The following is a 21,309-nucleotide window of genomic DNA, read 5'->3' on the forward strand; positions in this document are numbered from 1 at the left end:
TGGGCCCTGGCAAGCCGCAGTCACACAAAGTCACCGCATGCCAAGCCCGGGAGCCACAGGTGGACAAGGCCCAGGGGACCCCGAGCCAGACCCCAGACGCCTTCTCCCAGTCCCGCGGCTGCACCAGGCTGCTGGCCTCCGACCCTGTAGACGCGGTGCTCACCTTCCCCCGCCAGCAGCCGTCCCCTAAAGCCCAGGGCTACCCTGTGGTCACTGCTGGGCGGGCGTGGGCAGGGGAGAGGCCAGCCCCACGGGTCCCCAACAAGGCAAAGGCTGAGCCGCGGGCTCCCGGGGAGACAGATGTGTTTTAATGGTTCTGGAGGCTGTCACACAAAGTAGGCCGCCAGGGCTGACATCTTGTCCTTCGGCCGCCTGGGGGTGGGCTTCCCCGGGGGACGCCGGCCCCGGCCCCGGCCCTGCCTCCGGCCAGGCCCGCCCCGGTGCATGGGGTGGCAGGAGGCCGCGTGCTTCAGCTCCACCAGCGCCTGGAACACGGGGTCGCAGAAGACGCAGCCCGTGTGCTGGGTCCCGCCGCCCGGGAGTGGGGACCTGGCCTTGTTGAAGTCCACGTCCAGCAGGGCGGCCTCGCAGGCGGGGCAGGTGTCGGCGGACACGCGCACACGGTGGGCGTTCTCGAAGCAGTGGGCCACCACGTTGCACCTGTTGCAGGCCACCTTCCACTTGGGGCCCGAGGTGGGGTCCAGCACCAGGACGCCGCCCTCGCATGCCACGCACTGGCCGATGCCCAGCATGCTCAGGGAGTGAGGGCAGGTGGGGTGCGTGCACTCGTTGCAGCCCAGGCCTGCGGGAGGGGGCCCGTGACGCCTGCGGCCAGGCCCATGCCCGCCCCCAGCCCTCTACTCATCTGAGTTCTGGGCTCCAGGCCTGGCTTGGGCCTGCCCGGCAGGTCCGCCCAGCCCACCCTCCTGCCTCCACCCACCCTGCCAGCTCTGTGGGAGGGACAGCCCGAGGGTCTGTGGTAGGTGGTGACATGGGTCTGTGGTAGGTGGTGACATGGGTCTGTGGTAGGTGGTGACTGAGGGTCTGTGGTAGGTGGTGAGGGTCTGTGGTAGGTGGTGACTGAGGGTCTGGGGTAGGTGGTGACTGAGGGTCTGTGGTAGATGGTGACTGAGGGTCTGTGGTAGGTGGTGACTGAGGGTCTGTGGTAGGTGATAACTGAGGGTCTATGGTAGGTGGTGACATGGGTCTGTGGTAGGTGGTGACTGAGGGTCTGTGGTAGGTGGTGACTGAGGGTCTGGGGTAGATGGTGACATGGGTCTGTGGTAGGTGGTAACTGAGGGTCTATGGTAGGTGGTGACATGGGTCTGTGGTAGGTGGTGAGGGTCTGTGGTAGGTGGTGACTGAGGGTCTGGGGTAGGTGGTGACTGAGGGTCTGTGGTAGATGGTGACATGGGTCTGTGGTAGGTGGTGACTGAGGGTCTGTGGTAGGTGGTGACTGAGGGTCTGTGGTAGGTGGTGACTGAGGGTCTGTGGTAGGTGGTGACTAAGGGTCTGTGGTAGGTGGTGACTGAGGGTCTGTGGTAGGTGGTGACATGGGTCTCTTAGGGTAGTGATTTGAGGGGTCTGTGGTAGGTGGTGACTGAGGGTCTGTGGTAGGTGGTGACATGGGTCTGTGGTAGGTGGTGACATGGGTCTGTGGTAGGTGGTGAGGGTCTGTGGTAGGTGGTGACTGAGGGTCTGGGGTAGGTGGTGACTGAGGGTCTGTGGTAGATGGTGACTGAGGTTCTGTGGTAGGTGGTGACTGAGGGTCTGTGGTAGGTGATAACTGAGGGTCTATGGTAGGTGGTGACATGGGTCTGTGGTAGGTGGTGACTGAGGGTCTGTGGTAGGTGGTGACTGAGGGTCTGGGGTAGATGGTGACATGGGTCTGTGGTAGGTGGTGACTGAGGGTCTGTGGTAGGTGGTGACTGAGGGTCTGTGGTAGGTGGTGACTAAGGGTCTGTGGTAGGTAGTGACTGAGGGTCTGTGGTAGGTGGTGACATGGGTCTCTTAGGGTGATGATTTGAGGGGTCTGTGGTAGGTGGTGACTGAGGGTCTGTGGTAGGTGGTGACATGGGTCTGTGGTAGGTGGTGACTGAGGGTCTATGGTAGGTGGTGACATGGGTCTGTGGTAGGTGGTGAGGGTCTGTGGTAGGTGGTGACTGAGGGTCTGGGGTAGGTGGTGACTGAGGGTCTGTGGTAGGTGGTAACTGAGGGTCTATGGTAGGTGGTGACATGGGTCTGTGGTAGGTGGTGAGGGTCTGTGGTAGGTGGTGACTGAGGGTCTGGGGTAGGTGGTGACTGAGGGTCTGTGGTAGATGGTGACATGGGTCTGTGGTAGGTGGTGACTGAGGGTCTGTGGTAGGTAGCGACTGAGGGTCTGTGGTAGGTGGTGACTAAGGGTCTGTGGTAGGTGGTGACTGAGGGTCTGTGGTAGGTGGTGACATGGGTCTCTTAGGGTGATGATTTGAGGGGTCTGTGGTAGGTGGTGACTCAGGGTCTGTGGTAGGTGGTGACATGGGTCTGTGGTAGGTGGTGACTGAGGGTCTATGGTAGGTGGTGACATGGGTCTGTGGTAGGTGGTGAGGGTCTGTGGTAGGTGGTGACTGAGGGTCTGGGGTAGGTGGTGACTGAGGGTCTGTGGTAGATGGTGACATGGGTCTGTGGTAGGTGGTGACTGAGGGTCTGTGGTAGGTAGCGACTGAAGGTCTGTGGTAGGTGGTGACTAAGGGTCTGTGGTAGGTGGTGACTGAGGGTCTGTGGTAGGTGGTGACATGGGTCTCTTAGGGTAGTGATTTGAGGGGTCTGTGGTAGGTGGTGACTGAGAGTCTGTGGTAGGTGGTGACATGGGTCTGTGGTAGGTGGTGACTGAGGGTCTATGGTAGGTGGTGACATGGGTCTGTGGTAGGTGGTGAGGGTCTGTGGTAGGTGGTGACTGAGGGTCTGGGGTAGGTGGTGACTGAGGGTCTGTGGTAGACTGTGACTGAGGGTCTGTGGTAGGTGGTGACTGAGGGTCTGTGGTAGGTGGTAACTGAGGGTCTATGGTAGGTGGTGACATGGGTCTGTGGTAGGTGGTGAGGGTCTGTGGTAGGTGGTGACTGAGGGTCTGGGGTAGGTGGTGACTGAGGGTCTGTGGTAGATGGTGACATGGGTCTGTGGTAGGTGGTGACTGAGGGTCTGTGGTAGGTGGTGACTAAGGGTCTGTGGTAGGTGGTGACTGAGGGTCTGTGGTAGGTGGTGACTGAGGGTCTGTGGTAGGTGGTGACTGAGGGTCTGGGGTAGGTGGTGACTGAGGGTCTGTGGTAGATGGTGACTGAGGGTCTGTGGTAGGTGGTGAGGGTCTGTGGTAGGTGGTGACTGAGGGTCTGGGGTAGGTGGTGACTGAGGGTCTGTGGTAGATGGTGACATGGGTCTGTGGTAGGTGGTGACTGAGGGTTTGTGGTAGGTGGTGACTAAGGGTCTGTGGTAGGTGGTGAGGGTCTGTGGTAGGTGGTGACTGAGGGTCTGTGGTAGATGGTGACATGGGTCTGTGGTAGGTGGTGACTGAGGGTCTATGGTAGGTGGTGACATGGGTCTGTGGTAGGTGGTGAGGGTCTGTGGTAGGTGGTGACTGAGGGTCTGGGGTAGGTGGTGACTGAGGGTCTGTGGTAGGTGGTGACTGAGGGTCTGTGGTAGGTGGTGACTGAGGGTCTGTGGTAGGTGGTGACTGAGGGTCTGTGGTAGATGGTGACATGGGTCTGTGGTAGGTGGTGACTGAGGGTCTGGGGTAGGTGGTGACATGGGTCTGTGGTAGATGGTGACATGGGTCTGTGGTAGGTGGTGACTGAGGGTCTGTGGTAGGTGGTGACTAAGGGTCTGTGGTAGGTGGTGACTGAGGGTCTGTGGTAGGGTGGTTGATGTGAGGGGTCTGTGGTAGGGGACTATCTGCAGCTTCTCACTTGCCATTGCCCAGATCCCACACAAGCAAGCCTCCTAGTCGCCACCGACAGATGCCTGAGGTGACCCAGGTGCCCTGTCTGTCTGGTCACCCGCGAGCCGAGCGGAACCAAGCGAAGGGAGGTCTGGCCGGGCCCTGGGGTATGGCCGGGCGCAGCTGGGCTGGGCTGGACAGACCACAGTGGCTGGGCCAGGCAGGCCGCTCACCTTTCTTCATGTCTCGGAAGGGCGGGTGGTTGGAGCAGTAGGGGCACAGCGGGTAGCTCTTGCCCCGGGAGCCCGAGGACCACAGGACCAGCTCGAAGTCATCCAGCGGGCACCGCAGCTCCTTGTAGAGCTTGATGGCACCGCTCTGGGGGAGGGTGTAGGTCTCGTCGCAGTGGGAGCAGTGCAGGCGGCTCGGCTTGGCCTAGGCAGTGCCAGGAGAGCAGGAGGCTGCTGGGCACCGACCTCCCGCCAGCCTCTTCCCCACACGCAGAGCACAGAGCACAGACGTGGCCTGCGCTAAGAGCCTAATGCTCTGTCAGGAGGACCCTCCCGAGCCGGCCACAAGCTCAGGACAGGGCCTCCGCACATGGAGATAGGGAGCTCCGCAGCCCTGGCCGGCTCAGGGCCATGATGGTGGGAAATGCAGGGTTAGGAATCACAGCGACGTGTGTCACGTGGTCTAATGGCACGTGTTCCTTGGCCTCGGGGAAGCGAAGGAGCTGACGCGCCTCTTAGTGATGCTGCCTGAGGACCCACAGAGCTCTGCCTCTGCGTGACTGACACAGCGCAGGGCCCACCGGCGACACGGCTCCCTTGAGGGAGCTCGAGGCGCTGGGCCTCCTCACCTACCTGGATGTACTTCATGAACCGGTGGCACTTCCCGCAGCGCGACAGGGGCTTGCCTGTGGCTGCTAGGGGCGAGAAGGACACTTCCATCAGCTCGTCCATGCCTGGGGGCGACAGAGTGCGGCATCTCAGCCTCGCTCCCAGCCCCGCTAGCAGCCAGAGAGGAGGCCCGCACGTGGTGGAGGCCCTGGGGCGGGTGTGTTCCTGGTGCTGTGTCGTGTGGACTGGCCTGGTTAGTTTAACCCTGATGAGCAGCGAGGCCATGCACCACAGCCCAGATCTGGTAAGAGGTCTCGGAGGTGCCTCGGTCCCCGGGGTGCTGGCGGCCATGACAGAGAGGGGTCCTTCAGGGAGGGCAGGGAAGAGGCCGTCTTACCGGCGATGGAGTCCACAAAGTAGTGGAACTTCCTCTTGAAGATGTCCAGGGTGTGGCCCAGGACCTGGTGGAAGTCGGCCTTGCCCTGGGCGATCAGGTTCAGCTGCTTCTCCACTGCACTGCGGATGGTGGGGAGCACTAGCTCCGCGTCTGTGACAGACAGGCGCACTGCAGTGAGCCCGGCACCCAGGCCTGGCACCCGCTCCCCCTCCAGCTCTGCAGAGCCTCCGTCCTGGCCTCTGTCCCGCTGCTCAGCCAGAGCTGATGGCACCAGGTGGCCCGGAGCCCTCCCAGCCCCCCACAGGGAAACCTGTGCACAGTGGCCAGGGTCAGCCTGCATCTAGGGCCGCTTTACAGATGTCCTCGGGCCGGGTCTGTGCTTGCCCCTCTGCCTCCTGCGGGCCCAGGGCACCTCCAGGGGAGGCCTGAGGGTGCCTTGGCCCTCGAGGCCCCAGGCCCACCTAGAGAAGGGCTGCAGAAGAGAGCCCTTGCTTCCCCTCCATCCATCAGTGTGCCTTAGCAGGGCTTTGGATGGGTCTCGGCTCATCTGGAGGCGGCAGAGCTATGGCCAGGGAGAGCAGGAGCCCCGCAGGCCACAGGGCGCGGGCCTCGGCACTCACCGATCTTGTAGTAGCCATGCACCAGGACAATGCCGAGGTTGGTGGGCCGGAGCCGGCGGCCGCTCTCCACGGTCACATAGTTGCGCTGGCAGATGTTGTTGATGTGCACGGGGATGCTGGCATCAGTCCCTGCACATGGCACGGCCCCACGTCCCTCAGTCTGCCCAGTCGGCCAACGCAGGCTCCAGCCTACCCACCTATCACGGGGAGCCCGCAAGAGGGAGTGCTGTGTGCCTGATTCCCTGCACCTGTGCAGCACCACGGAGGGCCTGGGGGATCTTAGCTTGACAGCCGAGGACAGGCCGAGAGGTTAAGGGACTCTGCCAAGGTGGCAGAGCTGCTTCTACGACTGTTAAGATGACTTCCTCACCAGGCATGGTGGTGCATGCTTATAATCCCAGTACTTGGGAGGCTGAGACAAGAAGACTACAGGTTCAAGGACAGCCTCAGCAAGAAATAAAGTAGGGCTGGGGTGTAGCTCAGAGGCAGAATGGCCCTGGTTCAATCCCCATACCAATAAAAAAAATCTCCTTGGCGTCTCCTACCTGGAGACTGTGGCACCTGCCCACTCCCGGAGTCAGGCCACCCTTCAGGGGTGCTGACTAGCTCAGGATCCAAGGTGGCCCCAGCTCCAGGGCTGCGGCTCCCCCACCTCAGAACTTCCTTGGTGGGGAAGGCCAAGGTGGACTGAGGCATTTGGAGCTTGCTGGTCAGAGGGTCGAAAAGGAAACTCGCTCTGCCATGGTCAGTGCAGGCGGGCGACACCCTCAGCACGTGCCTGCCAGTCAGCACGTGCTGGCCCCGCTGCTCACAGGAGCACCTGGCCTTTACCAGGAAGCCAGGTCCTGGCATGCGCCTTTCCACGGGGGTGCCCGGATTGGCAGGTCGTGCGCTGGCCCACCAGATACCAGATGCCGGCCCCCAGGCTGGTGCTGGGCCCGGCAGCTTCCTGAGTGCCAGGAAGCTGCTTCCTGAGTGGCCGTCCTGGGGAGGGACAGGCCGATGTCCATCACCACAGCCCCTGGTCATCCTGGGGAGGACAGGCTGGTGCCCATCACTGCAACCCCTGGCTGTCCTGGGGAGGGATGGGGCGGCACCCTCAACACAGTCCCTGGCCTGGCCATCCTTGGGAGGCTGGCCGGCGTCCATCACCGCAGCCCTGGCCGTCCTGGGGAGGCCGGCGTCTGGGCAGGCGCACCCACCGATTCCATGCTTCTCCATGAGTGTGATGAGCTCGGCCTCTGTCAGGTAGTCGGGCGGGCTCGTCTGCCTCTCCAGCATCTTCACCTCGCTCACGGGGAACGAGTCGCCCTTCTGGCAGGTGGGCAGGCTCTCCTCCAGGGGCACGCTCTGCCAGGGCATGATCTCCGTGAAGCCTGGACAGACACCGCACGGCCACTCAGGGCTGTCCCAGGCGGCCTGTCCTGGGACCCGCCGCCCACTGTGAAGATGGAGGGAGGCCCGCCCGCGGCTGACCTGGCGAGATGACGGTCTTCCCCGAGCAGGTGAAGAGCTCGGGCCCAATCCGGAAGGAGATGGAGCTCTGCAGGTACTTGCAGTCCTGGCTGACGGTGGCAATGAAGTGCCGGGTGATGTACTCGTACAGCCGCCATGCGTCGCCCCCTGCGGAGGCCCACAGCCAGTCACACGGAATCCCCACAGGGCCTCCCCCTGTTCCCCAGGGCTGCTTCCAGGCATGGCCACAGCCTTCCCACAGGAACGCGCGGTGCTCCAGCTCCTCACACGGCTCTCCCTTCCAGGTCGGCCTCGGCACGAGGGTCCCCAGCATGGCCACCTGGGAGGCACAGCCACGGCCAGCCCTGTCCACTCCCAGGCCCACCCCACGCCCGAGGCTGTCTGCAGGGCCTCTCCCTGGTCAGCTGCGCTGCGCTCCTGTCCTCGGCCATCCCACCTGGGGCCTGAGGAGGGCTGGGACGGGAGGCACCAGGTACCTAGCTCCGCCTCTGTGGCCGACCTCATGGGGGTGATGGGGGGATGGTCACCGGCGTCATGGCCTTTCCGGGGGCGGTTGATGCCTTCTGCTAACAACCGCTTCACCTGCAGAGGACAGCAGAGGTGGGGCTGGCACGCTGCCCGTCAGTCCGGACTTGGCAAGGTGCCCACCTGTGCTGAGGGCCTAGGGCGGGCCCCGCGGGGGCAGGGGGTCCACGCACCGTGTCTGCCCAGTAGGGGTGGTTGGCCTGCTGCCGCAGAGAGCCCTTCAGGTCAAAGTTCTCAGGGTAGTGGGTGGTCTCTGTCCGCGGGTAGCTGATGTAGCCCTGTGTGTACAGCCGCTCGGCCGTCTGCATGGCATGCTGCGGCCCCATGCCTGTGAGACAGGAGGCTCAGCGGCTGGGGGCACCCACCTGGGCGAGGGCGAGGGGGCTCTGAGCAGGCATGCTGAGCTCCAAGGCCCCTGCAGCCACGGCAGCATGGCCACGGTGCTGATGTGGCCTCAGTGTGCCTGTCCCCGGCCTCCGCAAAGACGACAGAGTGTACCTGCTCAGTCCTGGGCCCTGCAGTGCCGTCCTGCACACTGGGGCCACTGAGGGAGGGCTCGTGCAGCTGACCCTGGCCAGCAGAGGCTGGCGTGCAGCTAGGGGTCACTAGGGGCATCGCCGCCCATGGCTCCTGGAGGGAGGGAGGTTACCCAGGACTGGAGGCTGCCAGTTGGCCCTCTAGTGACCGGGACCGAGATGCTGGCTCACCGGGAGGCCTTTCCCAGCACCAGCGGAAGCATTTGGGGACTCTGAGGTCCCAACGGCCTCTCGGCAGTGGCTCCCGAGCACTCTCAGTCTCGGCAGTGGCTCAGGAGCACTGCGATTTTCTTCTTGGTCCTGGGGATTGAGCCCAGGGGCATTCTACCTCTGAGCTACACCCTATCCCGTTTCTTTTACTTGTTGTTTTAAAAGAGGGTTTTGCTAAGTGGCTGAGGCTGACCTCAAACCTGCGCTCCTCCTGCTCAGCCTCCCAAGCACTGGGGTTATAGGTGTGTGTCATCGCATCCAGTGGCCACTGCCGTTGTTAAAATCTGTTATCGCACATCACGGAACCTTTAGAGCAGCCAGAGAGGTCACCTCACTGCCCTTTTCCTCCCGAGGAGAGAAGTGCCCCCGCGGCAGCCCAGCAGTCTGGCTCTGGAGCTGGACCTCCAGGGCGAGGCCTGTGGGGGGCTCTGCTGACCCAGAGACTGGGAAGGCCCTGCCCTGAGAGCGGCTTCCCAGGATCCCATCCCCGCGGCAGCCACGGGGCCATCGAGTCCTACGAAGCCGCCACCAGCGCCCTCGCTGCCTTCTGCGGACCCAGAGGGGCTGCGCTGCCAGCTCCCGGGCAGCCCTGTGCCGCGCGCTTTTCTTCCCACATGAGTTCAAAGGAGCTACTGAGTCTTACCCATCAAACGAGAGGAAACCCTCCTTTTGTTACGACCTGCTCCTACCCTGGAACTTGAAGGTAAGTGAAATCTGAGGCGGCTCAAAGCCCAGAAGCCTTCAGGGGCTTTGCTGCCTGGGACACACTTAGCCCTGGCCAGCGCGGACATCGCCCTGCACGGGGCTCCAGGGTTGCCCTGAGCCTGGCTCAAGAAGCCTCGGGAGAGCCGGGCGTGGGGGCGCGCCTGCGCTCACAGTACTCGGGAGGCTGAGACAGGAGGGTGGCAGGTTCCAAGCCAGCCTCAGTAATTTAGCAAGACCCCATTTCCGAACAAAGAAAAGAGGGTGGGGGTTACCCGGCAGTAGAAGGCCCCGGGTTCCATCCCCAGCACACACAAATGCACACACGCGGCCTGGGGCTTAGGAGACGGCCCTACGCACCCAGGGCAGAGCTGGCCACTCGCAGCATCTCCACGGTGTTCAGGGCCAGTGGCCTCTGCTTGGCCTTTTCTTTCCTGCTTGTGGCCTCCACCTGGAAGAAGGGACAGACTGAGCGGTTCTGGAGGGGAGAGGCCACCGCGGAGGGAATCGAGACCTGCGCCCCTCGGCAGTCTGGAGCCTGGACCGGATGTTATTCAGACCAGGATGCACGAAGAGAAAAGCCCAGGAGTGCGAAGGGGGCGCGTGTACAGCCCACGGCGGGCGCCGCCTGGGCCAGCAAGGGATGGCACAGGGCCGGACACTGCCATGCGTCCCGATGCACCAGGGCAGCCCCGGGTCAGGACTGTCGTGTGAAACACCGTACGTTGTAACTGCCGGCCACCAGTGAGGCTTCTGTAAGCACCACACAGCTAGTTAGCTGGAAGACCTGCGGGCCGCGCTTGGTGGTGAGCGCCAACTTCCCACCTCGGGCGGGTGCGCTCGGGCTCAAGAGATGGCTTTGTTTTGCCTACTGCAAAAACGACCCCAGCAGCTCAGCGCAGCCTCGGCCTCGCCAGCTGCACAGACTGGCCAGGGCAGCACCTTCCGGGTTCCAGGCTGCCCAGCGGGTGCTAACGCGAGCCCATTGTGCTGTGGCAGCAGAGGCGGTGGGCTCCTGGGGTGCGGCCCAGCGGGGAGCTGCTTCTCTGAGGAATACCATGGATGCTGTGGGCATGGAGCAGCTGTAGAGACGTTCAGGAAGCCTGAGACTGAAGCCGGGGCCGAGTGGCACGCACGGGCTGTCGGGAGCACAGGTGGGCGCCAGCTGGGTTGGCGGCTGCTTTGCTGTCTACCTGTCGAGCTCAGAGCGCCCTGCCATAACTGTGACTGCCCCACCCTGCGACAGCCTCCAGAGGGCGCACCGCCCTTCGTCAAGCCCCACAGAGGCGCGCCGTGTGACCCGGGCCTCCTGTCAACCTGCACACAGGTCCCCACAGCCGTCAGTGTCCGTATCTCAGAAAAGGGACATCAGTGTGCCATGGAGTCCTGCCCAGACGCCTCCTGGGAAGAGGAGAGCGAGGGCCTGGCAGGTCGCAGGCGTGGACAGCGTCCTATACGGAATGGGGGCGCTGGGCCTTGCAGCTAACCCCCTAACCCCCCAGCAGAAACATCTTAGGAGTGCGTGTGTGAGAAGTTGGTCCTCCTTCAAAGCAGATGTCTGCTTCAGAGAGCAAGATGTGACCGGGGCAACAAGCTGTTCCTCTGGCCAGCAGCCTCCCAGGTCCCCCCCACTCAAGGCCGGCGTGGCAGGTGTGGGCGGGTGCGCACCTGGGCTTCCTTCTCTAGCTTCGTCATGTTTAGAAACATCTGCGCAATCTCCCGGTCGAACACTCTCACCCGGTCCCAGTCCACAAGGAGAGATCTGTCCTTATCAGTGCCAACCTGCAGGAGGAGCCCAACAGGTGAGAGAGGGCGGCGGGCAGAGGAGCACGTCTCCGTCCAGGAGGAAACCGTCCCCACTCGACGGTCTCATGGCTGCCTGTCCAGCTAGAGACACACAGGCTGACACCCACCCCACCAGGAATCAGCAGGCGGTGGCGAGAGGGTGGCCACTCCTCCAGGCCTGACCAGCCCCGCCCACCGAGGCCGCGCCCGGTACAGCTGGCCACCTAGAGGATCCTCAGCAAGACCTGGAAAGACCCAGTGGGATCGCGAAGGGATGAGAACCTTGGCCTGCAGCACCCAGTAGTTCTCCGGCTTGAAGGACTGGATCCTGTCGTGTCTCTCCACGCAGAAGCCCAGCGTGGGCGTCTGACAGGGCCCGAAGGAGATGAGAGAGCTGTCCAAGTCACCGTACTTCCCCTGGAAATACTTGGTCTGAAACCTAGAGGCGGCGGGTGGGAAGAGGAAGCGCGGTCAGATGTCACTGACACACCGTCATCTGGAAGTCCACCGGGGCTCAGTGGGCCGCGCTGGCAGGTGGCACAAGGTGGCTGCCACCTGCCTAGAAGTCAGCGTTCGAGCATCGTGGCCGTCAAAGAAGGATCCGTGTGCACGGGAGGGAGTGGTGAGCAAGCAGCTGCCCCATCTGGGGCCAGGAGCCTGTCGACCATACCCGCCACCCACGCAGCTCGCTGACCCACACCAGCTAAGTATATACATTGTTATCTTCAGTTTTCAACATGTGAAATCTGCCGTGGCTCATCTGGGCTCCAGAGAGCAACCGAGGCATCCCGGGGCGCCGATGGGACAGGGGACAGGACGCTGTGTACCTGGTGAAGGCACAGCCGATGCGCAGGTCCAGCTCCTGGCGGGCGTCCACCGAGAGCGCCTCGTTGCGGTCCGGCTCGCCCAGGCGGGCCATGGCGTTGCAGATGTCTGTGTCGGTGATGGAGCTGAACCTGGCCCGGAACACCGTCTTCTCGCTGCCAGGGGCCTTGTTCATGACGGGCAGGACAGCGTCAAGGACCTGGCAAAGGGGCTGAGCTGCAGGTGGGGCCGGCCCTCCCACCACGACCGGCCTCCATCGCTCTGGCTCTTCTCCAGCCCTCCCGCAGGCTCCCTCTCCTTCCAGCTGCCCCTCTGGCTGCCACACCACACCGGCCCCTCTTCTGACCACTCTCAATCCCCCCAAAGCCAGATGCACTCCCGGGCCCCATGGCTACCCCACTGGGCCTGGCCCCACCTTCCTGGGAAGGGACTGGAGGAAAAAGGGAAGGAGTGAAGAGGGAGAGGCCGAGGGCAGAGCGGGAAGGCCCGGCCCAGCGGGCAGGTCAACAACCAATGGTTGTGCGCGGGGGCCACCCTACAGCCCTGCGCAGCCTGCTGGTGGGGAGAAGTGCCTTTGGAAGGAGGAAGCCCGTGAGCTGCCCCCGCCCCAGGTGCAAAGACCCTGGGTGGGCCTGAGGGAGGGATGGGAAGATGCGTCTGCAGAGGGCCCCTGAAGCCTGTGGTGAGTCTGCAGGGGAGCTGCACTACAACCAGGGGCAGGTCCCCACCTCACTGGGATGTCTCCTACCCAGAGGAACACTGGGTGACGCGAGAGGCCACCGCCCAAGAGGCACAGGGAGACTGGCTGCCTGCCACACACAGTGGGGGAGGCGCCAGGCAGGGCCCAACTGCGCCGCCACCTGCTCCAACAGGAGCGCTCCTTGGGGCGAGGGTGCTGGGCAGAGGGGAAAGGCCGGGAAGGAGCGTGGTGCTGAGGCGACCACCACCCGGAGGACAGTGACGAGCCGCCGCCCACCCTGAAGCTCCCTCAGCCCCCTCAGCAGGCCTGCGACTCAATGTACACAGGGAAGGCACACTACTCAGCCGGGGAATGGCGGACCACGCGCTGGCTGGGCGCCGTGCGAAGGCACAGGAGAGCCACGGGTCAACTCACCTCAAAGCAGATGTTCTCCCCTTCCTTGTCACAGTCCAGCCAGAGCACGATGTAGTCGCAGCCTCTGCCCTCCACCTGCCACACAGCATGGTCACCCACGTCTGCCACAGCGGGCCCGGGACAGGCGGGGGCCCCCTGGGGGACGGAGCGTGGGCCTTGCTGCCTGGCCCCAAAGGAGTGTCGGCCACTCGGAAAGGAGTTTCCTTCAGAACTGCTCGTTTGCAGAACGGTAACTGCAATATACTCTTAACCCCAGAACTGAATAGCAAAGCCGGGTGCAGAGGTGCATGCCTGTAACCCCAGTACCTGGGAGGCCAAGCCAGGAGGATGCAGGTTCAAGGCCCGCCCCAGCAGCTTGAGGCCCTGCTACCTAATAAGGGCTGCGGGTTTAGCTCAGGTGTAGAAGGCCTCTGCCCTCAACGCCCAGCACCGAAAGCAAAACAAAGCAAGCAGACAAAAACCTGGGGTAGTGAAAGAGCTGAAATAAGATCGCCCTAATTATTGACGGTGGTTACTTTGGGTCATGTGGCTGTGAATTCTTTTTCTCCTTTCTCTTTATTTATATTTTCCAATATTTCATAACACGTATGCATTTTTTTTTTTTTTGGTGGTACTGGGGTTCCTGGAAGCCCTTCTACCTCCGGGCTATTCTCCCAGACCTATTTTTAATATTTTTTTATTTGGAAACAGGGTCTCTTAAGCCACCAAGGCTGGCTCCGAACCAGCGCGATCCTCCTGTCTCCGCCTCCCAAGCGCGAAGATTACATGCATGCACCACCACGCCCAGCAACACGTATGCATTTTTTTGTGGTACTGAACATGGACCGCAGGGAATTCTACCTCTGATTTATACCACCAGGCCTATTTTATTTCATATTATTTATCTTAGTACAAAGGCTTAAACTCAGAGGCATTCTACCTCCAAGCTATACCCAAGGCTTTTTAATTTTGAAACAGGGCCTCACTAAGTTGCTGAGGGCCTTGCTTAGCTGCTGAGGCTGGCTTTGAACCCATGATTCTCCTGTCTCAGCCTCTCAGGTACCTTATTTTTTATTTTGAAACAGGGTTTTACTATGTTGCTGAGGCTGGCCGCCAACCTGCGAGGCCCTGGTCTCAGCCTCCCAAGCCCTGGGATTACAGGCGTGTACCACCATGCCTGGCTTGCCTTTTTTTTTTTTTTTTTATCAAATTGGGGAAAAGGCCTCAGTTAAACCGTTACCAAAGCTAAACATTTGCTCTCCAGGACCCAGTGACGGGGTGCCCAGGATGGGAGCCAGGCTGCAGGTGCCTAGAGCCAGCAGGGGGCGCTCACAGCGCGGGAGGCCGAGGTGGGGTGCAGGAGGTGGCCCCCCGGCAGCTCGGCCACACACCTGCAGGAACTTCACCATGTTCAGCTTGGGGTTCGCTTCCTTCTTCTCCGTTGGCGCCTGGCTGAACAGCTCGGCGGGGTCCACCTTGTCCCACTTGTTGTATTTTCCTGAAACCACAGCGCAGTGACGCGGTCACACTCACAGCTTGCCAGGGCTCAGCCATGATCGCCACAGCCTGGAGGACAGTGGTCCAGCTTCTGGAGTCCCGCGGCTGAAAGCACCTTTCTAAGCCACTCACTTGGCAGGGCCTGACCTCCTGGCTCCTCCCGCCCTGCTCTTCATAGCCACCAACGGGCACCCAGGGCTCCCTGGAGGGTGGCCTCCACGGGCCTCCTGGCAGCACCACCTTCTCTATTGGTGGATGGCCGCGCTCGCAGGCCTGGCCTACAGCTGGCTTTCTTTCGGGCTCCGTGTCTTGCAGCCTGGCAAGGAGGGGCCAGGCAGAGCTATGTTCGACCCTGGCTCCCCATGCCCGCTGCCCACCTTGCTCAGGGCCTGCACACTTGGCCCTACACCAGTTGCCCCACCATCTTTGCTGCAGTCTCTGGGCAGCAAGAGCACGGAGGCTCTGCCCGCGCCAGGCCCCAGGCCGAGGGCACTGCCGCCTGCCACCGGAGTCCCCGCAGGCCTGGGAAGTGGGGCGCCCTTCCCCACTCACAGCGGGGCTCGAAGGGATGGCTGTCACCCAGCCAGAGTTAAATGAATAATAAACCTCTTTTCTTTAGAAAATTAGCCTGCCTCCCGCGTTCTGTTGTAAAAATGGAAAATGGACGAATAATGGGTCAGAGCCAGGCTGGACCACTGCTGACCACACGGCCCAGAGGTCTCTACTGCTGGCCTCTCCAAGGACACTAAGAGAACAGGACAGCCACCATGTGACTAACAGACAAAGTCCCCCCAGAGGGAGCAGCAGCTGCGTGGAACCTGCCGGCCCCTCCTTCATAGGAAGGTACATGTGGCGTGCGGGACCCCCAGCCCTCCTCCCTGACCTGCCGGACCCTGGCCAGTGCCACGCAGGGCACCCCTCAGCAGGATGGGGGCTCACCCAGGAAATCCAGGGTCATCACGTGACCGCAGACAGAGGTCATCTTGAAGCGGACGGGCTGACCAGCGAAGGTCCCTGTGTACTCGTGGACTGAGCATGCCCCGTTCAGCCCTTTGTGTGAGGACATGCTCCCTGGGAGAAGCAGAGATGGCGCTGCAGCCAGAGCCGGGAGGGCAGTCCCGCTCCCTCCAGGGCCCAGCATCTCAGCGCGCCAGGGCAGGGCCCAGCCCACCAGCCGCTCTCAAGTGACACGAGGTGCAGAGTCTGCATGCAGAAGCGGTGTTCGGCCCAACGATGCCCATGGCGTGGCCTTAAAGACCTGGGCTGGGCGGGTCCCAGCCATGTCAGCCCAAGGGCTGGTCCTGCCCTTGAGCGCACGCCAGGACTGGCCCTGCCCTCTGATGAAGGCGGCACCTCCTGCCTCCCCATGGACTAGGCTGTTCTCTTCCTGGGAGCCCCAGCTGGGCAGGTGTGGAAGCAAACACACGCCGAGTGACTCCCTCCCGCAGATGCTCCCTTAACACCTGCTGCCTGGACCCTATCAGCCTCGGCAGGGTGGAGCGACCCTTGAGAAACGACCTGGAGAGTGGAGAAAGGCCACCAAGAAGCCAGCGCGGGCCTCTCCTACCTCGGGAGAGGATCCTGGCAATGGCCTGAGCCAGGGACGGCTTCTCGGCCACCATGAGCACAACCTTCATCACGGAAGTGCCCGGCTGCAGGACTACGGCAGTGAGAAAGCTCAGAGACCGCTCTCCTGGACTCACAGTGATCGTCACTGGCTCCTAAAGGCAAGACAAGACACTCAGAAAACAGCAACGCCTTCACCAGCCCGCACTACAAGCCAGAAAACATTATCATCACTTGGACTGGGGACTGAACGCAGGGCTGCGCAGGCTGAGCAGTGCTCCCCCACTGAGACAGCCCCAGCCCACCGCATCCTGCCAAGTCCTCTCAGCACCCGCTTTCTCCTAAGCCCTGGAGCTCGTGGGAGAGGCCTCCGCCTCAGCCCACCACGCGCTGTTCCCATTCTGCAGTCGGTTATGGCCTCCCCTGCCCAAGCACACACCAGCGGCCTCATGTCTCAAGCACCACTGGCATCTGCTAGAGCCTTCTGGGCCTGGTAGTCACCTAACACCCGCTGGCCAAGCAGAACGCCCACCTGAACCTTTTCTTTCTCTTTCTCTTTTTCGAGATGCAGGTGACTGAAGCCGGAGCCTCGAGCGTCTGGGGAGCTACATCTCCAGGATGCTGTCTCTTTGATCATCACAAATAAACAAAGGCTTGTGCTCACAGAGATGGCACCGTGGCTGTTCCTGCCCTTAAGCTCCGCCAACGTCACTCTTTCCCATCAGTCTCTAGAGTAACGCTCTAGGCCGTGGCGCCCTCTAGAACCAGGCCTGGCGTGATGGGTCTGGCTGCTGCCGAGTCTCTGGCGCACAGCACGCACGGAATGTTTGCTGAATGAAGGAGTGAGCAGCCATGGCCCCTGCTCTCCATTCTGGGGAAGTTTGGCTTGACCAAGTCAGAGGTCCCGAGGCGAGGGACTCCTGTTTTCTCACTCAGAGGAGCCAGAGGCCAGGAGAGCTGGCAGCAGAGGGAGCCTGCCCTCTGAAGGCTTTGGGGTTTCCTGTCTCTCCCAAAGGAGGACAACAGTTGTGTTCTAGATCCTTCCCTGGTGGCTTCCCGTGTCAGTTAGCGCTGCCCGCAGTTGTGGTGTAGATGCCACGCTAGCTGGTAGGCAGTCCTGCCGCTGTCCTGCCCCAGCAGCTCCAGTGGGGATGGAGGGTCAGAGGCCAGCACTCCAGCAGCAGGACTTGGACTTGGGCCTGTGTGCTCCAGAGCCTGCGCTTCAAGCCTTTATCCGCTCCTGCCTCTGAGCACCCCAGGTGAGCAGCGTGAAGTTCCCACATTCCTGCGGCGCTTACACCCATTCACATCTGTCTCCATGCTACTTTGCTAATTTGGAACTATCCAGCCGGTTGGGGTGGCTCCTAACCCCTTCTGACTTTAACAGAAGCGTGTGCCATGCCTCACCCCACCAAAAAAAAAGTTTTTAAAATACTCCATAAAATTTTTCTTTTCCTTAAAAATTGGTGAGCCGAGCGGGGTGTGGTGGCGCACGCTTGTAATCCCAGCATTTGGGAGGCTGAGACTGGAAAATCACGGTTCACAGACAGCCTCAGCTACTTAGTGAGGCCCTCTGCAACTCAGTGAGACCCTGTTTCAAAATAAAGAATAAAAAATAGGGCAGGGGGTGTAGCTCAGAGGTCAAATGCCCCTGGGTTCCAACCCCAGACAAAAAAAAAAAAAAAAATCTGGTGAGCCGGACATGGTGGCGCACACTTGTAATCCCCAGAATTCGGGAGGCTGAGACAGGAGGGTCGTGGTTCAAAGACAGCTTCAGCTACTACTTAGTGAGGCCCTTTGCAACTCAGTGAGACCAGCCTGCCACCGCCTCTAGCTACTGATTTGCTACTTGTCTTCCAGTCCTGGGAACAAAAGCAAGTTCCAGCAGAGCAGAGGTCTGCCATGTCCACTCTAACGGCAAGTAGTGGACGGTGAGCACACGTGCACTGAATTAAAAAGTGGAGGGATTTTACATGTAAAGTGAAGAATAACCGTGCTGGATCTCTAAAATTAATTTAAAGCTAGAAGAGAAAGCAAACACCCTGCTCCACCAGTTTGCTGACCCTGTACTGGGGACAGAGCCCGGGGTGCTCTACTACCGAGCTGTAACCCAGCATTTTGTTTTGTTTTGAGACAGCATCTCACTAAGTTGCCCAGGCTGGCCTGGAACCCACGCTCCTCCATCCTCAGCCTCCCGGCCGCTGAGACCACAGGTGTGCGCCACCACGCCGAGCTGTTTTCATGTTCTGCTTGTGCCAGCATGTCAAAGTCTCAGAAGTTTTACATCTCCACTCCTGCCCTTCAAACCTACGGCCTAAGCTTTTCTGATAAACAATGAACAGACCAGCGGGTTCGTCCAGAGAGAAGCACTCTGCGGTGGTGTCTTTTGGGGGCTGCCTCACTGATCCAGGAAAAGCAGGTGCTGGTCAGTCCAGGCAGAGGCACGCCGACAATGCCTGATGCTGAGGCCCTGACTCGTTAGGCTGGGCAACCGAAACTCGTGCCGGATACACACCACATCAGCAGCTTTGGCTTTAAGGAAATACAAGTTCCGGTTCGGCATTTTATACTTCACGCTGCAGGAGGGCTTTGTGATGTTCTGAGTATCACTGTTTCATTGGGAAACAATTGCTTCTGTTGAGGGGAGGAATCGTAGACTCCTGGTGAAGGGCCTTGGGAGGCATCTGGTCCAACCATCACAAGGGAGAACTAAGTCTCAGAGAGTGATGTCCCTGTACTCAGGCTTCCTACTGCCGGCCCAGCCCACCTTCGTTAACTGCACCAGCCTCCACCTCCTAAAAGCTTTCTTCTCGTGACAGCGGTGGACTTCCCGTGATTAGTCTTGGGCCTGTTATTTTTCCATGAAGGTCCCACTTCAAAATGGACCTTCGAGAAAAACTTCACGTACATGTCTTCATGCTTTTCACGTAGGGACGGTATTCTTTACTTACGTTTCTGCTTTCCAAGAAAGCTTAAATATGTGAAAACGGCCAGAAACAGGTTCCTTATGGTATCCTACATGATACCTCAAGTCCAGTCTTGTTCCCTGCCAAAGCTCGGAGATGTCAGCTCGTCCTATCCCAAAAGGGAGGTGATCAGTGCTAACTGGGTGTTGAGAGCAACACCCGAACTAGAACCGCAGTGAGGAGGAGGAAGGTGAATTAAAAAGGGAGACGCAGCTGGGTTCTTAGTATTCTGTCGACTCTGGCCAGCGACACAGCATGGGTAATCACGTCTGTGTCCTGGAACCCGTGGTCCGAGCTTGGGCCCAAGACACTGAGTTCTAGCACCTCCCACTTTACCAAGTACCTACCAGATCAGGAGCGGAGCCTTCCTTATGCCCCTCCTCTGTACTACGACAAGCTAGAAACACTCAGCAAGCTTAAAAGGCGGCGTTGTACTGTTCTGACAGCGCGAGTACAACTCAGGCTAGTGTCAGGTGACCTTGGTAAGGGAATCCCGGTGTTCTCCAAGAAGAGCTGGCCTCTCACGGTCCCGCTCCGCAGGGCCACGGGAGGAGGAGGCACGAGGAGGCCATCCATCACCCTCCCTTTCACCCTGAGACAATGGCGTGTGTGTGTGTGCGTGCGTGTGTGAGTGTGTTATGTGTGTGTGCGTGTGTGAGTGTGTATGTGTGTGTGTTCTGATGCAGGGCGTCGCTGCAGCGCGGCTCCCTCCAGACCCGGGCCAGCATGCCCGCCACCCGGGAGCCTCCCGCGAGCGCGGGCGGAGGCAAAGGCGGCGGGAACGCAGAGCCCGGCCGGGGTCCCCCCACGTCCGAGCCGGCTCGGGGGTCTGCGCCCGGCCCGCTTCCCAGCAGCCCCCGCGCGCCCGCACCTGGCTCACCAGCCGCCGGGCCGCAGCTCGCACCCCGCACCCCGCCCACGGCTCCAGCGGACCCTGCTTCCGGTCCGGACTCTGCTTCCGGTTGCGCACGGAGCGCCGCCGCCTGCCCTCCGGTCCCCGCACGTCCCCGTCCGTTCCAGGGTTCCGCGGCGCGCGCGTTCCGGGGCGGTGAGGGTCCTGGGGGGGCGCGGGTGGGGTCTGCAGGGTCCCTAACTCGCCCCACAGCGAGGATCCCCCTGCCTTCCATCCAGGAAGACAATGAGGACGATTAGCATTACGATTATGAAAATATATGCACTATCAATAATAAAAACTGTAAACTACAGGTGTATGTGTAACAGTCTTCTTTCAATGCGATAAACACTTGTAAAAGGAATGATCAGTGTTAAATGTATTTTCAAGAAGAATAAAAATAACTGTTAAGGCATTACAATTAAAGAAAATTTAAATAAATTTATGACTCTATTTGGTGTGTGCGTGTGTGTGTGTGTGTGTGTGCGTGCGTGCGTGCGTGTGTGTGTGTGTGTGTGTGTGTGTGTATTCTGATGCAGGGCCCCATGGTGGTTGGCCAGCTTAAGACCAGCAGGTTGCAGACCCCCCCTAGCATGTGGCTAACGAGCTCTGCTGAGACAGCGCCCAGAGCTAGTCGGAGCCTCCAGCTCCTGGGTGAAACCCAGCTCCAGCGTCCTCAGGACCCCGTGGGTGTGATGTGCATGTGTATCTCCTGCACAGCTCCTGGGCAGACATGCGGGTACCACCGCTCACCCCACTGTGCCAGGGGGTCCAAGAGGAACAGGTCTGACTTGAAGGGCCCCTCGGAAAAGAGCGATCGCATCCCCACTGATTCCCACTGCCACCTCGGTCCTCTCCCTGCCCCTCTCCTGGCCAGGGCCTGGGGCCTGTGTGCCTGGACCGCCATTGACGGGAGCCAAAATGGGAGCATGGCCGAGGCCCGAGACCCTTCACTCTTGACTCGCTCCAAGCCCAGGGTCAAATCCTGCGTCCTCAGCTCAGATCTCCAGCGGCAGGAGAGGGGGCGCTGAGAGGCTGAGAGCAGCAGGGGCCTTGGGCCACCCGGATCCAGCTCAGCCCGCCCATCCCCACTCTCGCGGGGCTTTCCCTGCCTCATGTGGGCTCTCGGTCAGTCCTCGCGCCTCACACACCTGTGCCCTGATCCCTGGAAGACAACACGCCCCCCTTGACACCCTTGATTAAGCAAGCACAAACCACAGACCCACCTGTTGCCCGTTCATACCCCAAATTGATTTGAGGGTGTTGAGCTCAGGGGCATTCGACCTCTAAGCTGCACCCCCGACCCTTTTTACAAGTTTTGAGACAGGGTCTCCCTCAGTTGCAAAGGCCCTCGCTAAGTTGCGGAGGCCGGCTGGGAGCCTGTGATGCTCCCGCGTTCTGGGATCACACGCCTGCGCCACCACGCCTGGCGTGCGGTGCAGGTTCTTACCAAGGCGTTCAACACACTTC

At 60.8% G+C, this 21,309-nt stretch overlaps 1 protein-coding gene across 1 annotated transcript; it reads right to left on the reverse strand.

Moving 5' to 3' along the window:
* Positions 1 to 326: 326 nt before the first annotated feature.
* Positions 327 to 16,052, reverse strand: TOP3B (DNA topoisomerase III beta; the record flags this gene model as incomplete). The annotated part of the gene is made up of 17 exons (XM_080717631.1): positions 327 to 802; positions 4,144 to 4,345; positions 4,774 to 4,874; positions 5,147 to 5,296; positions 5,767 to 5,895; positions 6,969 to 7,142; positions 7,243 to 7,389; positions 7,719 to 7,824; positions 7,941 to 8,095; positions 9,576 to 9,666; positions 10,884 to 10,997; positions 11,283 to 11,439; positions 11,828 to 12,024; positions 12,940 to 13,014; positions 14,310 to 14,416; positions 15,355 to 15,486; positions 15,983 to 16,052. The coding sequence occupies 17 exons, from the start codon at positions 16,050 to 16,052 to the stop codon at positions 327 to 329; spliced, it is 2,583 nt and encodes an 860-aa protein (XP_080573757.1).
* Between the last annotated feature and the right edge of the window lie 5,257 nt (positions 16,053 to 21,309).

Source organism: Muscardinus avellanarius (assembly GCF_963383645.1).
Source record: "Muscardinus avellanarius genome assembly, chromosome: 21".
In the NCBI taxonomy this organism is placed as follows: domain Eukaryota; kingdom Metazoa; phylum Chordata; class Mammalia; order Rodentia; family Gliridae; genus Muscardinus; species Muscardinus avellanarius.